This window comes from Ctenopharyngodon idella, chromosome 20 (assembly GCF_019924925.1).
Source record: "Ctenopharyngodon idella isolate HZGC_01 chromosome 20, HZGC01, whole genome shotgun sequence".
Classification (NCBI taxonomy): domain Eukaryota; kingdom Metazoa; phylum Chordata; class Actinopteri; order Cypriniformes; family Xenocyprididae; genus Ctenopharyngodon; species Ctenopharyngodon idella.
The window spans coordinates 18,004,863-18,030,409 of NC_067239.1; the positions used below are offsets into that span (position 1 = coordinate 18,004,863).

At 35.9% G+C, this 25,547-nt stretch overlaps 1 protein-coding gene across 1 annotated transcript in view; it reads right to left on the bottom strand.

The window, feature by feature from the left end:
- The window catches only part of exoc2 (exocyst complex component 2), a 29,433-nt gene extending 20,358 nt beyond the window's left edge, over nucleotides 1-9,075 (bottom strand). Inside the window, exons 1-7 of the mRNA XM_051876469.1 lie at nucleotides 8,915-9,075; nucleotides 6,409-6,537; nucleotides 5,169-5,345; nucleotides 4,598-4,724; nucleotides 3,400-3,513; nucleotides 3,185-3,309; nucleotides 568-648 (exon numbers count right to left, since the gene is read on the bottom strand). Of these exons, the coding sequence (XP_051732429.1) occupies nucleotides 568-648; nucleotides 3,185-3,309; nucleotides 3,400-3,513; nucleotides 4,598-4,724; nucleotides 5,169-5,345; nucleotides 6,409-6,526 (742 nt within the window). The 5' untranslated portion in view covers nucleotides 6,527-6,537; nucleotides 8,915-9,075. The remainder of the gene's footprint in view (nucleotides 1-567; nucleotides 649-3,184; nucleotides 3,310-3,399; nucleotides 3,514-4,597; nucleotides 4,725-5,168; nucleotides 5,346-6,408; nucleotides 6,538-8,914) is intronic.
- Between the last annotated feature and the right edge of the window lie 16,472 nt (nucleotides 9,076-25,547).

The window sequence follows — 25,547 nt, forward strand, 5'->3', positions numbered from 1 at the left end:
AACAGCTGATAAAAAGCGGTCTAATCATCCTTGCTCGGTTTCAAATAAATTCAAGATCTCTTATGTTCCCTCTTCTTGGGTGGTCAGAGCTATTCTGAATTCCCTTTGTCCGATTTAATAAGAACCAGCCCCCTGACCACTATAAAAGTCTGACCAGTCTTTTTTCCACCAATTAGTCTGTTTGTGATTGGCTGAGAGAGTCAAAGGCAATAAGTGGCTTTGGTAAGAACATACATCTAAATGTACATGTAAAGACGGGTGGTGAGGAGGAAGAGGAGGGGTTGGCGATGAAAGCATGTCAGTGTGTGACTGGTTTATTTGTGCGGCCCGCAGGAAACGAGCTTGTTTATTGACCCACCGTCACATGAGAGAATTGACATGGAGATATGATTTGGATATGAGCAGTCTCGAACACACGCATACGCGCTCACAGAAACACGCAGAGGTCTGCGTGAAATGTGTGGCTTTGATGGTCTAAAGAGAATGCATATGCAACTCTGATCCTAAATTTAGCTGCTTTGTGTAATCGTGTGCGATTCTGACCATGTGTTTGGTTTTATGTCTTACTGTTAAGGACATTCTCTAGTCGCTGGGTCATAGAGCCCTCCACCTTCTCAGTGCCATCTGATTCAAGCTTCTGATGGATAGCTAGACAAAGAGAGAAGAAAAAAATTGAAAGCGTTTAGACTACCGTTCAAAAGTTCGGGGTCAGTACATACATATTCAGCAAGGACATATTAAGATGATCAAAAAGAACAGTAAAGACTTTTATAAATGTTAAAATTAATGTCTATTAAAAAATGCTGTTCTTTTAAACTTTCTATTATACTCTTTGAACAAACACACCATATCAAATTTAAGACTTTAAAACCTTTTTTAAGAAAAAAAAAAAAAAAAATTGTTAATGTAGAACTTTTCATTTCAAACAAACCAGAAAGACACTCAAGACTCTTATTTTGTATAGAAATGTCTATGTGTTACTACTTAAGCTGCTCAGATGAGTGAGATAAAATATTCACTCTTACAACCATACATAACATTTTACAATATAAACACCATAATGTAAACACTGTCATAATTCATCACCAGTAGACCATAAGCAATCACTTGGCATAAATGTGCGGTATTCATTAATTGTGAATTGCTCTGAGACCACAAGAAATGTGCAACAGCGGCGTGTTTGGACTTTGAACATGCAGCGCTCGCATTTATTCAATCATAGCCTATTGATGTTTAATAAACACATTAGACTGATTCCTGTTTTCCACCTCAATCTAAATGATAACCAAGGCTTTTGTTATACCATTTAAGATATTTAAGATTTTTATGAACTTACATAAAACTGAATTTAAGACATTTTAAGGACCTGCAGATTTCATCACTGGCATAACAACATTGCAGATAGTCAGTCCTAAAGCACAAATGTAATATGTGTATATGCATGTATATTAAATTGGAAGATAAACCTTTGCACAAAAAAACCTAAATGAAGTCTATTTTCACTCTCCACATCTGGATTTGGGAAACTTCTGTACACAATGACGTCAGGACTAACCCCCGTCTCCCCCGGGGTCCGGAATGCTGTGTGGTACGCTTCCTCTGTCTCTGAGGTATGTTTTGACTTCTGCCTGGTAAGTTTTGGGAGTCTTCTCTGGGAATCAGTGCAGCTTCCGTTTGCTGCTCTCTCGTTTCCTCTCAGCACAATGACAACCTTATTACAACCTCATCTAAACATTATGACAACCACGCCTTGTTATCCGTCCCCATGCCTGTCAATCACATAGATACGCAGTGCTAAGAATAACTCTTCTGTGTGACTCAAGACAAGTGACCTGAGACAAGTACTATACACAAAAAAAAAATCTCCATTTTGTGACATTGACCTCTGATGAGAGCAGTCTGAGAAGACACATACACCTGTGTACAATGACACAAGAAGTGAAAAAAACTTGAATAAAAGGCACATGTACCTAATTTTGTTACAGATCCAGTGTTCATATTGTCTATTTGAACTTTACTTTTAATACTCAATATACAAGTTATAACATACGAGTTAGCTGACACATTTTACTAAAAGTATCTCCATTCTGATGGGATTCACATTATGTAATTGAAGCCTGAGTTACAATAACATTTGGTAGGGACTGGGACATTATCAGGAGTTGCATTTGTCTAAGGGGACGTTCACATACAATGCGTTGTTCTATTCATATGCACTACTTTTCCATTGTTTTTCTGTGTAAACATGCACTAGACAGACATGTATGACCGTTACGCTCACGTCACGTCTTTTGTAGCAAGTTGGTATGGCAACTGTTTTATTTGTTCTTTATTGCATCACGTCTCAAAAGCGTGTCTCGAGAGACTCTCGTGTTCAGCGCTAAAAATATTTTTTAGACGCAAAGACGTTCTGTGTGAACGAGCCCTTAAAGGAACACTCCACTTTTTTTGAAAATAGGCTCATTTTCCAACTCCCCTAGAGTTAAACAGTTGAGTTTTACTGTTTTCGAATCCATTCAGTCGATCTCCGGGTCTGGCGGTACCACTTTTAGCATAGCTTAGCATAGTTCATTGAATCTGATTAGACCGTTAGCATCTCGCTCAAAAATTACCAAAGAGTTTCGATATTTTTCCTATTTAAAACTTGACTCTTCTGTAGTTACATCGTGTACTAAGACCGACGGAAAATGAAAAGTTGCGATTTTCTAGGCCGATATGGCTAGGAACTATACTCTCATTCCAGCGTAATAATCAAGGAACTTTGCTTCCATAACATGGGTGAAGCAGGCGCAATGATATTGAGAAAAAACAGGAATTTGGATCGTAATTTTACACTGATGTACAGTATAAAATTTGTTTGCATCAAAATGTGTTAAAACTATACTGTACAGTCAATATTCACAAATAAAACTTAAATTATGATCAATACTAATTTGTTTCCATTATTGCTCTTTAATTACAGGATAAGTAATTTCAACACAATAATTCCAGCATGACCTAAGGCAACAAAATCCTCATGGACACAATCCAGTCCCACCCGTTATTACTTCTCAGTGAATATTCTTTTTCTTTCAGAAAAAATGCTTCCTTTTCCTTCAGTCAAATGCATGAATGCATTTCATGTTGTCTTTGAAATTACTTACTAGGACGCATTCATTTAAACGTACAGACCAAGCATACGTACCTGCAAGAGCATCTTGAGCTTCAAAGAAAGTGCTGAGACCTCCTTTCACGTAGGCCAGGCTGCCCTCATTCTTCTTACTGGCTTGTTTCTTAAGATTTCCCACAGCCATACGCAGATGCTCAAAGCTACAACAGCAACAAACATTAACACCACATTACACACAAATCTATTTTGGCAGATTAAGAGATGGACAGACGGACGGTAAATAGACCGACCTGGTTGAAGAATGGTTCTCGATGAGATACCAGGTGGCAGAGAAATTCTCACTGGTGAAGTCTCCACTCATACCAGGGAACATGTTCTCCAGATCCTTCAGAGGATCCTTCCCTCTGAAGAACAGAAGACAGAGTTAGACACACAGAGACCCATCATGCCAAATACCACACTACAGATCATAGAGAAAAACCAGACAGGGTACAAACCAGATCTGTCCGGATATAAACAGCATTGCATAAGCCAACCCATGGTGCCTTGTGATGTGGCACCGAATACACTGATGAAAAGCATATGATCATATGCACTTTACTGTTGAAAAGTTTGGGTTCAGTAAGTACTTTTAAATCAGCATGGACCCATTTAATAAATCAAACGTAACAGTAAAGACATTTATAAGGTTACAAAAAAATTCTATTTCAAATAGATGCTGTTCCTTTGAACCTTTTATTTATCAACGAATCCGAAAAAATATTACGGTTTCCTTAAAAATAATATTAAGCAGCACAACTGTTTACAACATCAGTAATGATAAGAAATGTTTCTTGAGCACCAAATCAGCATATTAGAATGATTTCTGAAAGATCATGTGACTCTGAAGATCAGAAAATTCAGCATTGCCATCACAGGAATAAATGACATTTTTAAATATATTAAAACAGAAAACAGTAAAATTTGTAATAATAATTCACTATATGACTGTTTGTATTGTATTTTTGATTAAAAAAATGCAGCCTTGGTGAGTATAAGATATTTTTAAAAACCATTAAAAAATTTTACCGACCCAAACTTTTGAACGGTAGTGTACTCATCTGAATATATGGATATAAATGGGTAAAAGGTTGCTGCAGAGGTCAAGGAAAGGAAGATTTTCACTTCCTATCAAAGGAAATAGTGTACCAATGACATCAGCCAGGTAGAAGACATACACACAATGGGCTGTTTCTACTTTCTGCTGAACCTCCTTCCTTATAAACACAGCAGTCCACTTCTATAAACACAGAGCAGTGCTTTTTGGTTGAAGTGTGTGAGGAAATGCATTTGTTTTGCTCTATGTGAGTCTGTGTTTTAATCCGACAGTCATATGTGTGTAAGAGTTGAGCACAGCACTGTGCGTACTCTGTAACTGTAGGGGTAAATTTAATACTTTTTTAAGTTCATAAGAGCACAACGCAAACTCAGTTGTGAATGTTTCTGTACTTGTCTATGTCGATGCCCAAAGGATTGGCCGGCCTCAGTGAGAGCGGAGAGATTCCTTTGTTCCGATCAGTCCTCATGTCATAGTAGTTCAACTCATCAACCCAGACCGCAGACTGATCCAGAATGCCTAAACATACAAAAGCATGCACATACTCATTGGTTGAGCACTTGAAATCCACTACCATCTTCAAAGAGCATGTGTGTACATTTAAAGTGTGTATAATAAATCAAACTGAAATTGTGATTTTGCCTATAATGGAAATTGAGTGTGTTTACATCCACAACACTATGCTGATAAAGCAAGAAAACCATGTTTATGTGAGATCTGAAATGATCAGGATTTTTTTTGATTAGACATAAAAACAAAGTGACTTCTATTGGGATAAAACCAGGTGTAATCGTTTTTTGATTAAGCAGACCTTTCCGGCAGTTAAAGGACACAGTTTAAGGTGTTTACGTGACCTTACAAAATGTCAGGATATTAAGCATAATTGGTGTAGGATTGGCAGTATAAACACACTCCCTGAGTGTGTGTATGTGAGTTTAAAGGCACTGTGAGTGTGTGTCTCACCGATCCTCTCAGGTTTGAGCAGTTTGAAGGAGACAGTGGACGTCCCTTGGCCTCCGCTCTTGGTGGTGACGATGATCTCGCCTTTGTCATCTTTAGCAGGACCCACTCGACAGACTATCTTGCTAGCAGATATCCATTCTGCTGTCAGCAAACAGTTATGACCACAGATAGACAGACCTGTGGATTGTGAGATGGACAATGACCAAGAGAAAAGGAAGTCAATCAAATGGCCAATTTTGCCTCAGCTCATGTCTATCATGATGCCGATATGAATTAATCTATCTGTCCAGGCATATTTAAAAAAAAAATCATATTACATTTTATCAGACTTTAGTTTATATTGTGGATCATATTTGGGAACATCAAATGTGTTGTTGCTCTTTTTTTCTTTTCAAATTACACACAAAAAAATATTTGTGTTGGATATCGCCAACAATAAAGAAAAAAAAAACTTAGCTGCTAGTCTGAACAAAGCATTATTTTAGCTTATTTCTCCTCTTGAATTACAGATTCATTGAGTAGCTGACTCATAATAAAATATAATAAAGTATCTATTTAAATCTCTATTCAAAATACCCAAAGTACTGATTCATTAATTGTTTTCCCAGATTTCACAGACTGATCACTCTTGTATGAAGACACTTAGCTTCACAGAATATTCTATATTAGTGTAAAAAGAAAAAGAAAAAAAGGTTTGGGGTTGGTAAGATTTTTTAATTTTTTGAAAGAAGTCTCTGATGCTCACTTTTCTTTTCTTTTCTTTCAAAAAACAGTAAAATAGTAATATTGGGAAATATTATTACAATTTAAAATAACATTTCTATTTTAATATATTTTAACTTATTCCAATATTTTTTTTTTTTTATTTCTGTGAAGGCAAAGTTGAATTTTCAGCCATTACTCCAGTCTTCAGTGTCACATGATCCTTCAGAAATAATTATATCAATGTTGAAAACAGTTGTGCTGTTTAATATTTTTGTGGAAACCGTGATACACTTTTTCAGGATCCTTCAATAAATAGAAAGTTCAAAAGAACAGTATTTATTAGAAATAGATGTTTTTTTAACATTATAAATATCTTTACTATCAATTCTGATCAATTTAATGGATCCTTGCTAAATTTTCTGAACAATGTCTTTAAAAAAACAACAACAACAACTTACTGACCCCAAACTTTTAAACAGTTAAAAATGGAGGGTTTGTATCTGTAACTTGCAATGTCTATGTGCATGTGTATTACCGATGAGATCATTGGGTCCAGTGCCCAGGTTTTCCCCGCGAATGGTGACTTTGGTCCATGGCGCGCCCTCGTTGGGTGAGATCCCAGTCACCAAGGGAGGCTGACGGACACGCGACATTGTTCACACACCTAAATGAGACAAAGTTAAACTCTAAGTGTTTTGTTTAAGCGCACTACACGTTCTCATCATTGCTGACGGCGATACATCAAAACATTCAAATTTTAAAGACGTTAGACATGAACAAATAAATCTACCCATCCGGCACTCACTGAGTGAGCACGTTTCTGTTCGGAGTAACACAGATATTTCACTATATACAATATTACAAGTAGTTCAGTAATCATGGAATTTTTTTTCCATGGCTTTTGCACTGTCACAAACTTTCTCTCGTATACAAACACCCACACAGAGCAAAAGACTGACAGCTCCAGGGCGATTTGCGCGCAAGACCCCATGGCTGCCTCTGTGTGGTCTGAGAGGGCGTGTTTCTGTGTCTGTGTGGTCTCTGGCATGGGCCAGAGAGAGAGATAAAGGGGAAGGGGTGATGGTTGAGTTCTACAGCAGACCTCAGCGTCCACAGTGCAGATTCAGAAAACGTCTCGCCGCTTCTAGTATAATATAATTTGGGTGTCTGGCATGTATATTTACTGCAGGGTTTTATGGTAATGCAAGTACTTTGGAAATATTGTGAAATTGTGATATTGTGCAAATACATTGCCTGTATTGATTATATAGGTCAAAGATGCTTATTTTTCTGCCCGGATCGTTCCTTTAATTAAAAAATACATTAAAAATGCAATAGGCACAATGACTTAAATAAACCTTTTATGATGAGCATGTCTTAATTTTAAAAAAATTCATTATGGGTTTTTTTTGTTTTTTTTTGGGGGGGGGGGGGGGGGGGGGGGGGCATAAACTCAAACATGTCAGGGAGAAAATAAGGATTTTAAAAAAATAAATTATTAAGAACAAAATAAAAAAAAAAAACTTATGAAGTAGCTTGGCATATTTTTGATTATTGTTTCAACAAAAAGCAGTGGTGTGGAAAGAAAGAAAGAAAGAAAGAAAGAAAGAAAGGAGACTGATTTGAATAAATCTTTGAACATGTTTTAATTTAAAGATTTTGGGGTAAACGCAAAAACACAAAGATAATGACGATATTGGAAATAAAGAACATACAAAAAATAACCAAAAGGGAAAAAAAAACATAAAACAAATAAAATGATTAACTTTCAACTTCTAAAAACATATTTTCAGTTACAACAAAATCTGATGGAAGTGAAAACGGTAAAAGTCAAAGACACACTTCTGTGTGGCAACATTTGGGAGTGATTGACTGCTTAGATGATTGACACCTGAGAGTCTCTATGGAATAAAGAGCTTGTCCCAGACAAATTACCAAGCACCCTCCTATCAACACTCGGCCCCTTCATAAACACAGTGACCCCCCACCTACAGCACACACTCACAGACGACATGTAATAGCAGGAGCTTGAACAAACTATTCAACATGAGAGCATCATATTGCTGACCGTATACAATTTCTCAACATTTACAAAATCACTATTTTAAATAGTGATTTTTTAGACACAATTGTATAGTTTTTTTTTTTATATATATTGGCCATAACATAAATAATTATCGGCTTATTGTTTCTGTAGGAATTTTAATATGGCCATAAGTTTGTGTGTTTGCAAGATATTAAATAGATTAAGAAAAAAAAAGTAAACAAATGAAAACTATAATCTGATTTCTTAACTATAATCTGATTTCAATTTACATTATGATTTCAGCTATAATAATATAACTAACATCAAAATAAAACAGTTCTTGCAAAGCATTGTGGGACCTGGGTTGCATTTCAAAAATTGCTGCTAATATTTAACACTGACAATCATAAAAAAACACATAACTGAAGATGAGACGGAAGAAAAGCACAAACAGAACATATGTCTGAATGCTCTTTTTGTTTCAAGACCACAAAACAAAAACAAGATGTTAGATCTCTCGTAGTAATCTAATAAAACCAAATGAAACAAATGATATTGATTACACGTTAGCATACCAGAAAAAAGTAATCAGGCTCCAGTCAAATCAAATTTAATATATACACTCTCACTTCGTTACAATAATTATGCATGAGAACTGAATTAAGGTTTTATACTGTTGTAGCTGTGTGTTGAGTTTGTAATTAACGACAGTACAATCTGAACTGACGGGGAGTGTTAACAGAAGCAGTTTATCTGCTTTAATTTCAACAACAAAAAAAGAATTTTCACAAAGATAATAAATACAAAGTTCGTTTACATACACTGTTCATTATAGTGAGGTAGTTTTACATAAACAGCAGCTCTGACAGATGAGGCAATAATAATGCTAATGCTAAAAACAATCTGACAGAAACGCCGGCGAAAACGCATTTACTGAGACAAAAGTTTTTCCTCATAATAACAGCCCCGTTTTATCAACTGCAAATCGAGAAGAATAAAAAATGCCATTACTTACGGGATTAAAGGCAGTGAAGAGAATCACTATACAACTCTTCTTTCCTCTGAAAAACAGTTCCGGTTTAGATGCTGCGGCCCCGCCCACACGACGAATCACATGACATATACCTGAATAATGCATGAAACTGAGCCACAGAGCAAAAATTTGTATTAAACTGTAATGTAATTGTAAAGGTTTGTGCTATTTCTGCTTTATTTTAAAAGTGTTGATGCCTACAAATAACTGACAGTGAAAACTGTTGGTGTTTGCTGGAAAATTCTCAATTTCTGGAGAATGATGTGAGTGAAAGAAAACTAAAACACAATATGCACAATAAGGATGTAAACAAGAGAGAGAGAGAGAGAGAGAGAGAGATAGATAGATAGATAGATAGATAGATAGATAGATAGATAGATAGATAGATAGATAGATAGATAGATAGATAGATAGGTTTTCTGTTTATAACTTAAATGTTTATAACTTGAATGTTTATAACTTGAATGTTTATAACTTTCATTTAATAGGCCTGACATCAACTGAAATGCTCCAGATTTTACTTTGGGTTTCATGCTATTATGCAACACTCATTTTAACTAATTATATCTCAATTACACAAAGTTCAACATCAAAGTCAGCCTGTGAGGTCACATTTAGATTATGAACCATTTTCAATGCATATGGCGTTACTTCCACTTGTTCTGGGAAAGCGCCGCACCATAACACCACACAACAGAGACCACCCAAGCACCGTGCGCCATTATGCCCTCTCTTATCTCCTTAAATAGTGCACGGCAGAGATACTTTCCCTCAGATAAGGCCTTTTGGGCTCTTGGGAACTACAATTTTTCAATCATTCTGAACTAATCTGAGGAATCAAATCCAATTTGACTTTCCTGCGGCCTCAACGTGCTGTGTTGCATGTGACGGCACCACAGGGGATCTTCAGCAGTGTAAACACGTCGTGTAGCCTCGGCTATTTTCTCAAGAGGGCCACCGCCAAAGATCCATCCAGCTAATTAACAGAGAAAATGTTAGTAAAATAAGATAACTCACTTAAGATCTACACTGTATGTTTGTTCAGCTTAACCACTGTTGATGATGGTTCTACATTCCTGATATGAGAGTGGCAATTACTACACCATGGGTCACAACACAGCAATAAGACTCAAACTGACCACAAACACCAGTATTAGGTGAATGAGCCTCTTGAACAAAATTTTTAACAAGTAGAACAGCCAAATAATAGAGAACTAATATAAGAGAATGAGATATTATAATTTTGGTTTAAAACAATGTTATCAAAATGCTTTTTTTTTTAATTATTATTTTTCACTTTTACACTCAGATGACACTATGAGCACATGATGGGGGCAGAAAAATAAAGTTTTTCTACATTATTGTTCTGCTCGAATGTGTTCGTCATTGTGTTCCCATGGGACCTGAGCCAGCACAGGAAATACTGTGAATAGGCTTCCTATTACACACACACACCTAAACATTACTCTCGCAGAACACTGTTACTGTAATAACATTATTTCGAGCTCTTGACGTCTTTATGAACTGCACAGTGCATTGAACTGAATAAGTTGCATTGATACTGTACATTCATAGATAAGATTCCAAGGAACTAAAAACAATTCATCAAAATTAAATAATCAGCTAAATTATTTCATGTGGAATTTTGTAGGGGTTTCAGGTCTCTCTCTTTCTGGCACTTCAAAAGTTTGATTATAAAGTTTGGTTTTAAAATTTGATCATTTTATTATTTCTCTTCAGCCATTTGTATTACCTTTGAAGTGTTATTAGTAAAGTGTATTTTAATTTGGAAAGGTAAATTATTTGTAAATGTTCGGTTTATAGTTTCTGTTTATAAAAGACAACAACAGCAAAAGACATTGTGGTTTATTATGGTATATTATTTCCTGATCCTGTGTTTAATTGACATTGTGAAAACACTATTGCAATATTTTTTTTACACATTTTTTGTATTTGTATTTATTGTATGTTATATGCCAAGAAAACAACATTGTTTCAGTTCAAATGAATCGAAACAGAGTAAATTTAACTAAAAATAATAAAATAAAAGCATGAAAAACGTGTTTTAAGCATTAAGATTTTAATAGTGATAGTTAATTAATAGTGTAAAAGACCCATATTACTATAACCTACACATAATGAGAGTTGTACTTATAAAGTAGAAACGAACTGGTCTTTGTAGAACTGAACTACCCCGTCCATTCGCTATATGGACGTGTATATGCCAAATATGACCAGATGGGGGCGCTACAAAAGCAGACATTGCTGTGCAGTTATTTCAAGTCTCTCAGGACCTGAATCATATACAGTGTACTTGCTTTTCAGAAGACGTGTATGTTCAAATGTGGAAAATATGAGTGAATGGTGGAATCACTGTGGAATTAGGCTATCACGGAAATGTGATATACATTTAGTAGGCTATTATTAACAAGATTATTTACAATTCTATACTTATACAAGCAGTGCTACAGTGACTGTAAATTTGTGAGAGGAAGCTTAGCGTAAATATAAGCTAGAGTAAACTTAGCGTAAATAGGAATTTGTTGACATTCATCAAATGAAGGCTATAGTAGGCCTAAGTAAGTGTGTGTGAGTAATGAGCAAAGAATTAAAAAAGAAAAAAGGTGCTCATTCTGGATAAAAGGGGTAGCCTACCTGGCAGAGGAAACTACATGTGTGTGAGAGAAAAAATACATTGGGGTCAGTTTTAACGGGCTTTTGATCCTCTTGGAAAGGGTGGATGAAAGACATCCTGTAGACTATACTGCAGAGAAAGAAAAGAGGAGGGGTCACCACCCAGCTCTGTCTTACTGCTTCAACAAACTCACTCCCTACACTCTTAAAAATAAACGTTCTTTATTGGCATCTATGATTCTGTGAAGAACCATCAACATCCACGGAACCTTTCCATCACACAAAAGGTTCTTTGAGGAGAAATGTTCTTCAGATTATTAAAATGTTGTAAAAAATGGTCATTTTTAGAACTTTCATTAAAAGGTTCTTTGGGGAACCCAAAATCGCTCTTCTATGGCATTGCTGCAAAAAAAAGCCCTTTTGGAAAGTTTATTTTTTTAAGAGTGTATATAAGGATCTTTCATTTTAACCTCATTATGTAGTTCAAACTACTGTCTTATTGCTATTATGATATTAATATTAACAAATAAAACCTACTCTTAAACAAATAAAAAAAAAACCTAATATATATACAGGTATATATATATATGAATAATATATATATATATAAAATATACATAAAATGTACACTTCTAAAATATATATAGCACTGATAATATTTATAATATCCATTTAAAATTGTTATTATTGCTATTATCCCCTTCAGACACTGCATCACATGGTTTTTGGTTTAAACCAATACAATTTTGTTTTTATAATATGAAAACAGGAGTTACTGCCTGCTAACTGATTGGTCCCTGATCAACCAATCACAATGAAAAATGACCCATAACTTATATGATTGTGATTCAGGCATCATGTAAGGACAACCAAACAGACAGGAAGTGGGCTAATTCATGTTCATGGTAGCATCATCAACTTGCATCTATTATAATCTTAATAGTATCAAGTAAAAATATTCAATGTTAATTTGAAGATCTTTCAGAGCTGTAGAACACAGTGGCCTGGTTTCACAGACGGGGCTTAGATTAAGCCAGGATTAGGCCTTAGTTCAATTAGGACATTTAAGTAGCTTTTATAAACATGTCTTAGAAAAAAAAAAAAAACATTACTGGTGTGCATCTTGAGACAAAACAATGGCACTGACATATTTTAAAATGTGTCAGTGTAAGTTTCTTTCAGTTAAAACAGCTCAGTAATGCAATTTAGTCTGGGACTAGGTTTAAGCCTTGTCTGTGAAACTTCGGGGAGGAATTTTTTTATTTGATTAGATAACTTATTTATTTTTTGATAAGAAAATAAATAAATAACACACACACACACACACACACACACACACAGGTTTGCTTTTGTGAATTGTGGGAACATTCCATAGGTGTAATGGTTTTTATACTGTACAAACCGTATTTTCTATCGCCCTACACTACCCCTACTCCTTAACCTACCCATCACAGGAAACTGTGCACATTTTTACTTTCACACAAAAACTCATTCTGTATGATTTATAAGCCTTTTGAAAAATGAGGACATGGGGTAATGTCCTCATAAGTCATCCTTCTCCTTGTAATACCTATGTCATACCCATGTCATTTGTGTCCTGATATGTCACACACACACACACACACACTGATGCCTTGATGCTACAATGCACACAATCATATCAAATCAACCAGCAAGTACACATAAACACTCACAAACACCTACAGACATACAGTGTTCACACATACAAATTCACACACTGCTAGTTTTTTAGAGACTTCATCTTATCATATGACAACCTTTTTTTTACATTCTTGTAGCACTGTGGGTGCTTGACATACTTTATATGTTTAAACTCTAGTTCATAAGTATAGTTAAAATATGATGAATTTTATGTTGCTTCAGTCCTGGTATCTATTATAGTGGACATGAAAAAAAAATGTAATAAAAATGAGTTAATTGGCACAAATCATGTTTTTTAGACTCATTTATACATTGGAGAAAAGCAAATATAAAGATTTTTTTTATTATTGCAATAATAATAATAAGCAGTAATAATAATAATAATAATTTATTGCTATAAATGTTATTAATCTAAACTAAACTATATAATCTAAAAATGATTCTCTAGATTTTCTATATTCAAATATAAAAAATATTTGAAATGTTTTGTTTGAGTTTGTAATTGTATGTTGATACCTTAGCAAAGCTTTTGATAAATATTTGCTTACCTACTACATTGTCTGAACATGTGGCACCATTTCTCCCTCTCTTTTTCTCTCCGTCAGACTGAGATTTTATCTCCACCCACTCTGTGTAAATCACTTAGTATTTTAATGCCAATATAAACCTGATTGATGTGTCAACCCACTCATATCTCTCTCACATTCACTAGCAGAGACAACATCTGAACTCTGACTCACCTGCAGACTGTCACAACACACACACACACAAACACACACAAACAAACATTGGACGATAACCGAAAAGCCAGTTGCATGGCATAAAAAACAGACTCTCCACGCATACAGTACACACAGAGGATGGAAATGACGTCACTCTTTAGACCCTCTGTATCAAAGAAGCCTGTGGTGCAGGTTATTGGAACATACAGCAGGACATGGAAATGCTTATGACACATTGTTCTCCATCTTTGTGTGTTTGACCTGAGGGAAAACAGATAGGAAGATTATTAAGAGGAGCTGGTGACAAGATGATAAACGGAACTGGATGCAAATCAGAGCCAATGTAAAATGTGTGAACTAATGAACAAATCGTGAACATGTGATGCTGATTATGTTGATGTTATGCGATTAAACTTTCTGGGGAATTTTATAAACATGCAGCATCAATGGACCCTGTAAACCCTGTTTATCATAATAAAACCCTGCTTTATATCAAGTAAAATGAGAACGTAAAAATGAGAAGAAAATCTGAAAAGTTCATATTTAATGTATGTGAACAAATGGGCCTATTGCACCATTTTCAAATTATGTGTTGATGGTCGAGGTTTATAAATGAGGTGTATGTTTATGCTGAACAGGAACTGTGTGTGTGTGTTGAGTTCTTCCAGTGGGATGTAATAAAGGACAATGTGGGACTATGTAAATTGAGAATCAATCTTCTCCATTGCTTTAATTACCTTTAACTCTTTTCCCTCATCCAGCAGGAAATGAAATAGTAGAGATTTGCATTGCCTAATACGTTTCATAATCACAGTAAGAACAGGATTGTTGGGGTAATGGTGTTCCAGGTATACATTAGTCATAGTAATGAATACCATTGAATACCTATAAACCACAACTCACACACACAAACACATGCTTACATGCCTGTCTAAAAGGGCACATACCATAAACTTCAATGGTTTTCATATAATGCTAGTATTCTTCTTCAATCAATGACATATAAATAACTGTATATATCTGTGCACATCAGTCCAACTTTCAAATAGCATTAACTGTTTAGCATGTTTGATTCAACAAACCAATGTTAAAGGGTTAGTTAACCCAAAAATAAAAATTCTGTCATTAATTACTCACCCTCATGTCGTTCTACACCCGTAAGACCTTTGTTCATCTTCAGAACACAAATTAAGATATTTTTGATAAAATCCGATGGCTCAGTGAGGCCTGCATTGCCAGCAAGATAATTAACACTTTCAGATGCCCAGAAAGCTACTAAAAACATATTTAAAACAGTTCATGTGACTACAGTGGTTCAACCTTAATGATATGAAGCGACGAGAATACTTTTTGTGTGCCAAAAAAAACAAAACAAAATAACGACTTTATTCAACAATATCTAGTGATTGGCGATTTGAAAACACTGCTTCATGAAGCTTCGAAGCTTTACGAATCTTTTGTTTCGAATCAGTGGTTCAGATTGTGTATCAAACTGCCAAAGTCACGTGATTTCAATAAACGAGGTTTCGTTATGTCGTAAGTGTTTTTGAAACGTTTCGTAATTTCAATGGTTCGTGTGACTTTGGTAGTTTGATACACGCTCCGAACCACTGATTCGAAACAAAAGATTTGTATTTCTTCGAAGCTTCATGAAACAGTGTTTTGAAATCGCCCATCACTAGATATTGTTGAATAAAGTTGTTATTTTGTTTTTTTGGCACACAAAAAGTATTCTCGTCACTTCATAACATTAAGGTTGAACCACTGTAGTCACATGATCTGTTTTAAATATGTCTTTAGTACCTTTCTGGGCATTTGAAAGTGTTAATTATCTTGCTGGCAATGGAGGCCTCACTGAGCCATTGGATTTCATCAAAAATATCTTATTCGAATATGAACGAAGGTCTTACGGGTGTGAAACGACATGAGGGTGAGTAATTAAAGACAGAATTTTCATTTTTGGGTGAACTAAGTTAAACAAATTACGAACCTTTTGTTTTGTATTTATTTAATTGTAGACATATTTGACATATTTGAAAGCACCACTGTAGGTCCATATGTAGAATGTCAATCAAACACTACAGTGTGAAATAATCTCACAATCGAATGTTTTAGATATTTAGGAGTAATGAGAAAATGGCATTTAAAAGATTTATGAGAACGTTTGCAGATATATTGGTGTGTGATAACTAGTATTGTTTGTGTGCAAATACTGTTCTATCAAATTATACATATTTAGATTTTTATATGATGAGTCTTCTTTTGTTTTTGTAAATGTCTTGAAAGCACTGCTTTCATATCTCTGTGTGTGTGTGTGTGTGTGTGTGTGTTTGTGTGTGGTCCGGTTGCTCTCCTGCTATAAGTTTGTTTACAAAAGTTCACATAAGATGGCTGTACAGAGCCTGCGGCCCGCATTCCAACACTGTGTGTCATGCACGCAACACAGCCTCTCTCCCTCTCTCTCTCTCTCTTAAATGCAGTTTAATTCACTCCCTCAAAATGCACGTCAATTCAATTCAGTGCCACTCATTTCAAGTTCGTTCCACTTCAAAGACAGCATGATCAGCTGCAGCATAACAAACATCTGCAGTCTTATTCAAACTAAAATTATTCAGGGATTTGTGAAGGTCTTTTTGCTCTTTCTCACCCCATTCATTCTCTTGCTTTCCCTTACTCTTTTTTTCCAACTTCTCGTCAATAATTGCAGAGAGCGTGGGCAGCTATGGCGTGTCCTAAAATGATTCGTTACTCATGAAACACGCATTTGAATGCAGAGATAAGATGTCTCTAACTGATATAAAGCTCCAACCCTTTGTTAGAGGTGTTTGTGTCTCATTCCATCTCTGTCCTGGACTAACTGTCACGTTGAACTTCAGGATTTAAATTACATGTCTGTTGTTCCAAACACTGCTCCCCATGAGTGCATGTATGTTTATATACTGAATATTTCCATTTATATAACATTATTCAACTGTTTCTCCAGGCAGTGCTTCTATTCATATATATATATATCATCTGTGTATTTTGAATATATAAAAAAAAAACTAAACTATAAAAAAAACAAAATTTTTTATATATTATATTATATTATATTATATTATATTATAATGTGACCCTGGATGACAAAACCAGTCATAAGGGTCAATTTTTTGAAATTGAGATTTATACATCATCTGATATAGGATAGGACAATATTTGGCCGAGATACAACTATTTGAAAATCTGGAATCTGAGGGTGCAAAAAAATCTAAATATTGAGAAAATTGACTTTAAAGTTGTCCAAATGAATATTGCAATATCCACTCACAAAAATACATTTTTGATATATTTACGGTAGGAAATTTACAAAACATCTTCATGGAACATGATCTTTATTTAATATCCTAATGATTTTTGGCATAAAAGAAAAATTGATAATTTTGACCCATACAATGTATTGTTGGCTATTGCTACAAATGCGACTTATGACTGGTTTTGTGGTCCAGGGTCACATATTATATTATATTATATTATATTATATTATATTATATATCTTCATGAGCTTTAGTTAAAGGGCGTCTAATGTTGCTGAATCTAACTGTACCTCAAGTGTCTCCTTTCTCTTTTTATTGGAAAAGTCTGAGTCTGTAAAAGTAACCAGAGTTTCAAATGAGGAAGTTGTTTTCCCTGCTGTACATAATGATCTGACATCATTGCTTACTTGACTTTTGATGAAAGTGATTGCTGATAATGAACAGCAGTGAAAGCTTCAATAAATCACAGTCCTGTGGTAAAGATGTGATTTTGAAGTCAAAATAACCTTTGAACCATTCAAGGTGATTATAGTATATACAATATTTGTGTGAATATAAATTGATTGCACGATATAATCCATCTTGCACCTTCCATGGAAAAGTTTAAGAATGAGAGACTGAGAGTGCATAAACTAAATAATAAATCTCATGAAAAAGATTCAGAAGCATCTAATCTATGCTAAATTTCAGTGCACTTTTTTAAACAATATAGCTTTATATTAACATATCTTTTTTATTCATGTTGATTTTATATTAATATTTAACATTATTCATTTTTCTTAACATACAATTACAACATTACCTTCATTTCAAATTATAATATTATACCTTCTAACCATATACAGCATATCATATGACAAGCACGCATCATTTGCATGCAGTCTATCATTTCTTTTGTGTTTTTTGATAAAGACACTAGCAATACAAGGAAAGTAGTGGATTATGCAGCAGTTCAGTCTAATCCTGAAATGTGAGTGTGTGTGTGTGTTTGAGAAAAGAAACGAGAACGCAAAAAAGAGAGTGAACGTGTATGTGTGTGTGTATGTGTGTGTGTGTGTGTGTGTGGCTGCTCCACCAAATCATCTGCCTTCAGGATTACACAGTAAGTTATTACCTAAACAGGAGCCGATCCCAGATATACAAAAAGGAGTAGATGTAGTGACAATAAACTTCCTGTAAATGCTCATTTCTGCGTGTAAGCACAAACATACGCATTAAGCCGTCCTGCCACCCAGCTCCATAAACATGTGCCCACCAAATCAAACTGCACCTGACAAAACATTTTTTTTTCAGAAAAAGCCAAAAACTGTGTGCTTTTGTAGCATGTTCATTGTTACCGACGTGTCTGGGCATTGATCAATAGAGTACCTCAGAGATGACGTGTTTTTGTATGCAAAACCTGGAAGCGAGTTAGCATTTTAGGACTTCCGGTTCCATTGCCCTAAAGTCTATGGGTTTTTTGAATGGGTTTTTGCTAAATCACCTGAAATAAGGACTGTGGTTAACAAAGCCTCTAAATATTTTCACGTTTTGATCTATGACATAAAACACACCAGTTATAACCCACTTGTGATTTTTTAAACCTTTATTGTGTCTTAAAAATGGAGGTTGCTAACAAGTTGCTAAAAGGGACTACTTCCTTTGGTGGGGACTTTAGACGTCATCATGTTTTTTAAATAAAGTTGTTTTTTAAATAAAGTTTGAGGAAGCTTGGTGGTGGTGACGTTGATCCGTGACCATGGTGTGCTGTAGTCCGTTTATAGCCTACTGTTAGCTTTTTATATCTGACGACTTTATTTAGGCTTCAAAATGTATAAATGTTGTGTTAACTTGTAAAGATTATCTTGATAGACAAAACGTGTAAGTGTCATAACCCTTTGTTAAACACAGAGCTTATTTTTTGCGATTTTCCAAAAGTCTATGGGAAAAATGCATAGGCTTTCGATCGAGGGAACCCGTGCGCCGCTAACTTCCGGGTTGGCCTACAAAAACACATCATCTCCAAGGTACTCTATTGACAACAATGTATTTAAAATAGTAAGAACGATGTTGTTGTGATATAATTTACCCATCGCAACGACCTGCCCCGCTTAGTTACTGTTGCTTTGTCCGACAAGCCATGGCGCTGTCACGCCACACAGAGTGAAAAATACATCGCGGAGCAAAGAGGACACTGACAACACGTCAACAGACAAGACAGAGCAGGTTACTTATGATATTAAACAAAGCTTTCAAATTGTATAATTTTGTAAGAAATTCGAACAATAAAACCCGTTTTGTGGCTCTTTAATGTATCGTGACATATTTCTGTAGCGCCTCAGCTCAAGCGGCTCATGAACCGATCATCTCTTCCTACTAGTTAATTTATAGCATCAAATAAACATGAATGAACATGAGAGGGAATGTTGTTTCAAACGCGGAAAGACGTCAGTACACACCATTTTTCAAGTTCAAGTCCACCGAGGTTAATCTTCTAACTCCTGACTGCTTTGTCGGACTAAATGGCGGATTCGGCGTTATGATTGGTTAGATCGCTTGTCAATCAAACTCCCGGTGAAGGGTCAATTACAAAATATGATGTTGAAATCTTCACTCATCAATCACTGCCACCCTGCCTCTTGTCTAAAACCATGCACTATAAGTACTATGAGTCCAATGGGGCAGAGATTAAGGGTAAAGCACTGCTGGCACTGTTATGATTGACGAAACGGCTATAACCATGAATTAATGAATGAATAAATGAATTTATTCTCATTTCTGTGAAAGAAAACCAGATGCGTTCTGTGTAGCCCAGTGTCTGAACTGAACAGAAATTACATTTAGACCTCTTAAGATCAGTCTGGTTGGAGGTGAATCAGACCATTCATAACCTTTGGGTTTAGATAGAGGTGAGACCTTTAGAATGGAGAACAGGTTAATGTGACTGTGTTTACAGCGATGGAAATTTTAAGTGCGCAATTAATCAACTAATAAAATGATTAATCTGACAAAAGTTTGATGAAGTAGAGAAATTTACATGACACAAAAACACACCCATTTTCAGTCTGTAACTTGAACATATAAATGTCTAGAGATGAACTGAAAGCCAAATAAAACTACAGTAAATTAAGAAAATGACTTTTAAAATGATTTTTAAGAAAATGAGTTTAACCAATCTTGGTTTATTAGTCTGCCCTTTGGTAATAAATATATAAATCATACAAAGAAATCAAAATCAATTCAACACCCGTATCCTTATCTCTCATTACCCTAATCAGCATGTTTACATAACTTTACGAGCGCACTGCTATACTGTGTGTGTTTATCTTTCCCTCTGATTAGCTGCATTTATACAGGACTTTGAATAATAATGACTGACTTCATGCTGAAGCTTCATGCACTGGAAAAGAATGGCAGCCAGTGGCCAGCTGACTGATAATAAAACCAGTCAGGGCTTGTGTCTGTCAGGCCATGTTTGCGTAGTGATGTGTGCGTATGGTGTATGTGTCTATTACAGGAAAGCTTTGTGTATGAGAGAGTAGTTCAATAATTTTCATGCTTCATGTTTCTCACTTGCCTTGAACTTCAGTTCTAACCTTGAATCTACATCAGACTGTTTGTAGTTGTTGGTTCCTAGATGCTGCATGTACAAAACAAATGAGAGATTTTTATATATCAGTATAAAATGGTGGTATCAATATTGACCACTATGTTTTCTTAATAAATAATGGCAAACTTGCCACAAATTAACAAATAGCATGCCAACATTGCTTTGAAACATGGTAGTGGGTGGAATACGCAAATAAACCCTGATAATCACAATGACAAGTTTTCAGACAACAAAAGCCTTTTTCCTACAGTACGTCATAAACTCCTGTATTTTATCTTATCATTGTAGTGTTACGTAAGTGCAGAATTACTGTAGTGTGCATGTTGGCTATTTTTAAATATCATTGAAACAGAAGCTTTTGTGTACTGCATTTTAAAAATGTTTATGTCTGTCTATCTGATGTTCAAAATGTACCATGTATCATGTCTAAGAGCATATTAGCATTTTACTTTTTTACTAAAACTACTTAAAATACTCCTACGTCAATACAACACAATACAATACTGCTACATAAAAATGAATCTTGATTTTTGAATAATATTTTTATTTATATTTAATTAACATTGAAGAGCTGACTTTGAGAATAAATGTTCTACAACACAACAATAACATTTAAAAAAAACTGTGCAATTAGAAAAAATTTGGCAACAGTCCTTCAAACATGGATTTTATCAGTAATTTCTGCTTGAGGGGCTTAAACAGAAAGAAGAGGACAGAAATGATTGAAAACTTTTTCTCTTTTATACCCTCCTGTAATCCTTAAAAGACGACAAGCAGGAATGAAGAGATAAAACGATAGCTTTGTAAATGCTCAAGGTTTGTTTACAAGCACTGTTTCAAGGGTTGCCAGCAAATTTACACATACAGTGATTATAATAATGAGAAAAGCACTTCAAGAGAAAAAAGACTAAGAAATGGGACTTAGTATGTAAAAAGACTATAATAAAACAAGAATATTATTGATTTGGAGGCACTAAAATGGCTTATGACATGCTGTCGTGAATATGACCTGATGTGGGTGAAATGATGAATCTACCGATTGATCTATCTCTACAGGGGTTGGACAATGAAACTGAAACACTGACCAATATAGTTTTGGAGGTTTCACACCTATATATGCACGACCTGGTGGCCAGTCTTCACTGATTTTACATTGTGAAGGTTGAATTAGCAGATTTATAGCACAGCTGTACATAAAATATTGCATTTCACCCAACTTAATGGGAGACATTTTAGAGTTCAAAAAAGGAAAAATTGTTGGTGTGTGTTTCGCTGGCTCATTTGTGACCAGGACAGCAGAGCTATGGTATCAAGGGTAATGTCGGCATACCACCACGTAGGACGAACCACATCCAACAGGAGTAACTGTTGATGCAAGAGGAAGCTGTCTGAAAAGGATGTCCAGGTACTAACCCGGATTGTATCCAAAAAACATAAAACCACAGCTGGCCAATTCACTGCAGAATTAAACGCGCACCTAGACTCCGTTTCCACTAAAACTGTTCATCAGGAGCTCCAGAGAGTCATTATTCATGGTCAGGCTGCTGTAGCCAAACCTTTGGTCACTCATGCCAATGCCAATTGTTGGTTTTATTGGTGCCAACAGTGCAAATCTTGGGCTGTGAACAATGTGAAACATGCATTGCTCTCTGATGAGTCCAAATTCACTGTCTTTCCCACATCCGTGGGAGTTAAAGTGTGGAAAAGCCCCAAAGAGACTTAACACCTGGACTGTTGATTGCCCAGAGTGAAGCGCAAGGGGTGGATCAGTGATGGTTTGGGCTGCAATATCAAGGCATTCCCTACTGTGCTTGATGGACGCTTCACTGCCATGGACTACCGAACCATTCTGGAGGACCATGTGCACCTGATGGTTCAAACATTGTACCCTGAAGGGAGTTTCATGTATCAGCATGATAATGCACCAATACACACAGCAAGACAGTCGAACATCTCCCATAACCTGCACAGTCACCAGATCTAAATATTTTTGAGCCACTTTGGGGTATTTTGGAGGAGCAAGTCAGAAAAAGTTTTCCTCCACCAGCATCACATAGTGACTTAGAAACCAATCCTTAATCCTGAAAAAAGTATAACTTCAAACTACTTCACACTTAAAATTGCTTCAAACTTCAAGATTTAAAGGTACTTCAAACTTAAAAACTTTAAATTTCAAGCTTTTTAAATTGGTTCAAACTTTTTGGCCAGGCTTTCTCAAGCCAACATCAACGTTTGTCTTGACAAACTTTATTTGTCTATTTTTTCAATTAAATCTTTTCCTCAAATTGTAATGCTGATCATATAATTTGTAATGAAAAAATAATGGTATTGGTTTAAAAAAAAAAAAGCCAAACAAAAGATTTTAGTGGTCTTAGACAGGATTCCACAGCATATACAACCCGAACTCCGGAAAAGTTGGGATGTTTTTTAAATTTGAATAAAATGAAAACTAAAAAACTTTCAAATCACATGAGCCAATATTTTATTCACAATACAACATAGATAACATAACAAACGTTTAAATGGAGAAATTTTACACTTTTATCCGCTAAATGAGCTCATTTCAAATTCGATGCCCGCTACAGGTCACAAAATAGTTGGTACGGGGGCAACAAATGGCTGAAAAAGCAAGAAACTTTGAAAAGATTCAGCTGGGAGAACATCTAGCAACTAATTAAGTTAATTGATATTAGTTCTGTAACATGATTAGCTATAAAAGGGATGTCTTAGAGAGGCAGAGTTTCTCAGAAGTAAAGATGGGCAGAGCTGTGAAAGAGTGCTTAAAAAGATTGCGGAAAACAATGTTCCTCAACGTCAATTTGCAACGGCTTTGCAAATCTCATCATCTACAGTGCATAACATCATCAAAAGATTCAGAGAAACTGGGGAAATCTCTGTGTGTAATGAACAAGGCCGAAGACCTTTACTGGATTCCCGTGGTCTTCGGGCCCTCAGACGACACTGCATGATTGTGTCAATGACATTACTAAATGGGCCCAGGAATACTTCCAGAAACCACTGTCGGTAAACACAATCCGCCGTGCCATCTGCAGATGCCAACTAAAGCTCTATCATGCAAAAAGGAAGCCATTTGTGAACATGGTCCAGAAGCACCGTTGTGTCCTGTGGGCTGAGGCACATTTAAGTGGAAAGTGTTCTATGGTCAGACGAGTCCAAATTTGACATTCTTGTTGGGAATCATGGACGCCGTGTCCTCTGGGTTAAAGAGGAGGGAGAGCTTCCAGCGTGTTGTCAGCATTCAGTTCAAAAGCCAGCATCTCTGATGGAACGGGGGTGCATAAGTGTATACGGTATGGACAGCTTGCATGTTTTGGAAGGCACTATGAATGCTGAAAGGTATATAAAGGTTTCCAGATGACGTCTATTTCAGGGAAGGCCTTGTTTATTTCAGCAGGACAATGCAAAAACCACATTCTGCAGCTATTACATCAGCATGGCTTTGTCGTAAAAGAGTTCGGGTGCTGAATTGGCCTGCCTGCAGTCCAGATCTTTTACCTACAGAGAACGTTTGGGGCATCATTAAACGAAAGACGACCACAAACTCTTCAGGAGCTGGAAACCTATATCAGGCAAGTATGAGGCCAAATTCCAACACCAAAACTCCAGAAACTCATAACCTCGATGCCCAGACGTCTTCTTGAAAAGAAGATGGTAAACATGGTAAACATGCCCCCGTCCCAACTATTTTGAGACCTGTAGCAGGCATCAAATTTGAAATGAGCTCATTTTGTGCATAAAATTGTAAAATTTCTCCATTTAAACATTTGTTCTGTTATCTATGTTCTATTGTGAATAAAATATTGGCTCATGTGATTTGAAAGTCTTTTAAGTTTCATTTTATTCAAATTTAAAAAACGTCCCAACTTTTCCAGAATTCGGGTTGTATTTGCAGTAAAAAAGGGGAGCTGTGCTATGAAAGGGACTCCCAGGATGGTGTTCCTGTAACTGGGATGGCAGGATCATGAGGCCGTTATCTGATAATCTGAATAACTTTGCACAGGTGTGTTATTAACCAAATATACTCCTCTCACCCACTGATACAGCGATGAAATGGAAAGATTTTGAAAGGCTGTGTGTGTGTGTGTATTAACAGCCTTATCATCAGAAGTGTTTCAATGTCAATGACTCTCTAATTAATCACAGTTAAACAAATGAACTGTCTCAAACACAAATACACCCACGTGCACATGAGTAGTGCAGGCAGACTATTTAAAATCACATCAGGCAGTCAAAGCTTTTCTTCAAGGGTAATAAACAGGCCTCTGCCATAGCAACAAGGTAATGTTGCATTAAACATTACGGCACAGTTGATATTTTATGTTATCGAGTTACATTTAGCCGCATTCCTCGGCACTCACAGCGCACATACACGCAAACACACCTGGGCCACACCTACACACATCAACAGGGCCCAACAACCACTTTAAAAAAAGAAGAAGTAAGTAGAGAAACGAAGAAACAAGAGAAAAGAGATGTTTGCAGGTGGATTGCCTCTGCGAAAGCTCTCAGTCAGAATACAACCTCAAAACAGCATCCATTTATGACTCCATGCTGTTTGATGTAGGTGTGTAAGTCTTTTTGAATAGAGGGGAGCAAAGAAAGGAGAAGCGAATGAAAGAGAGAGACAGCGATATACAGCACAGAGAGGTGCAGGGCAATGTTCAAGAGCACATATCATCTGTTAACCTGCGCTA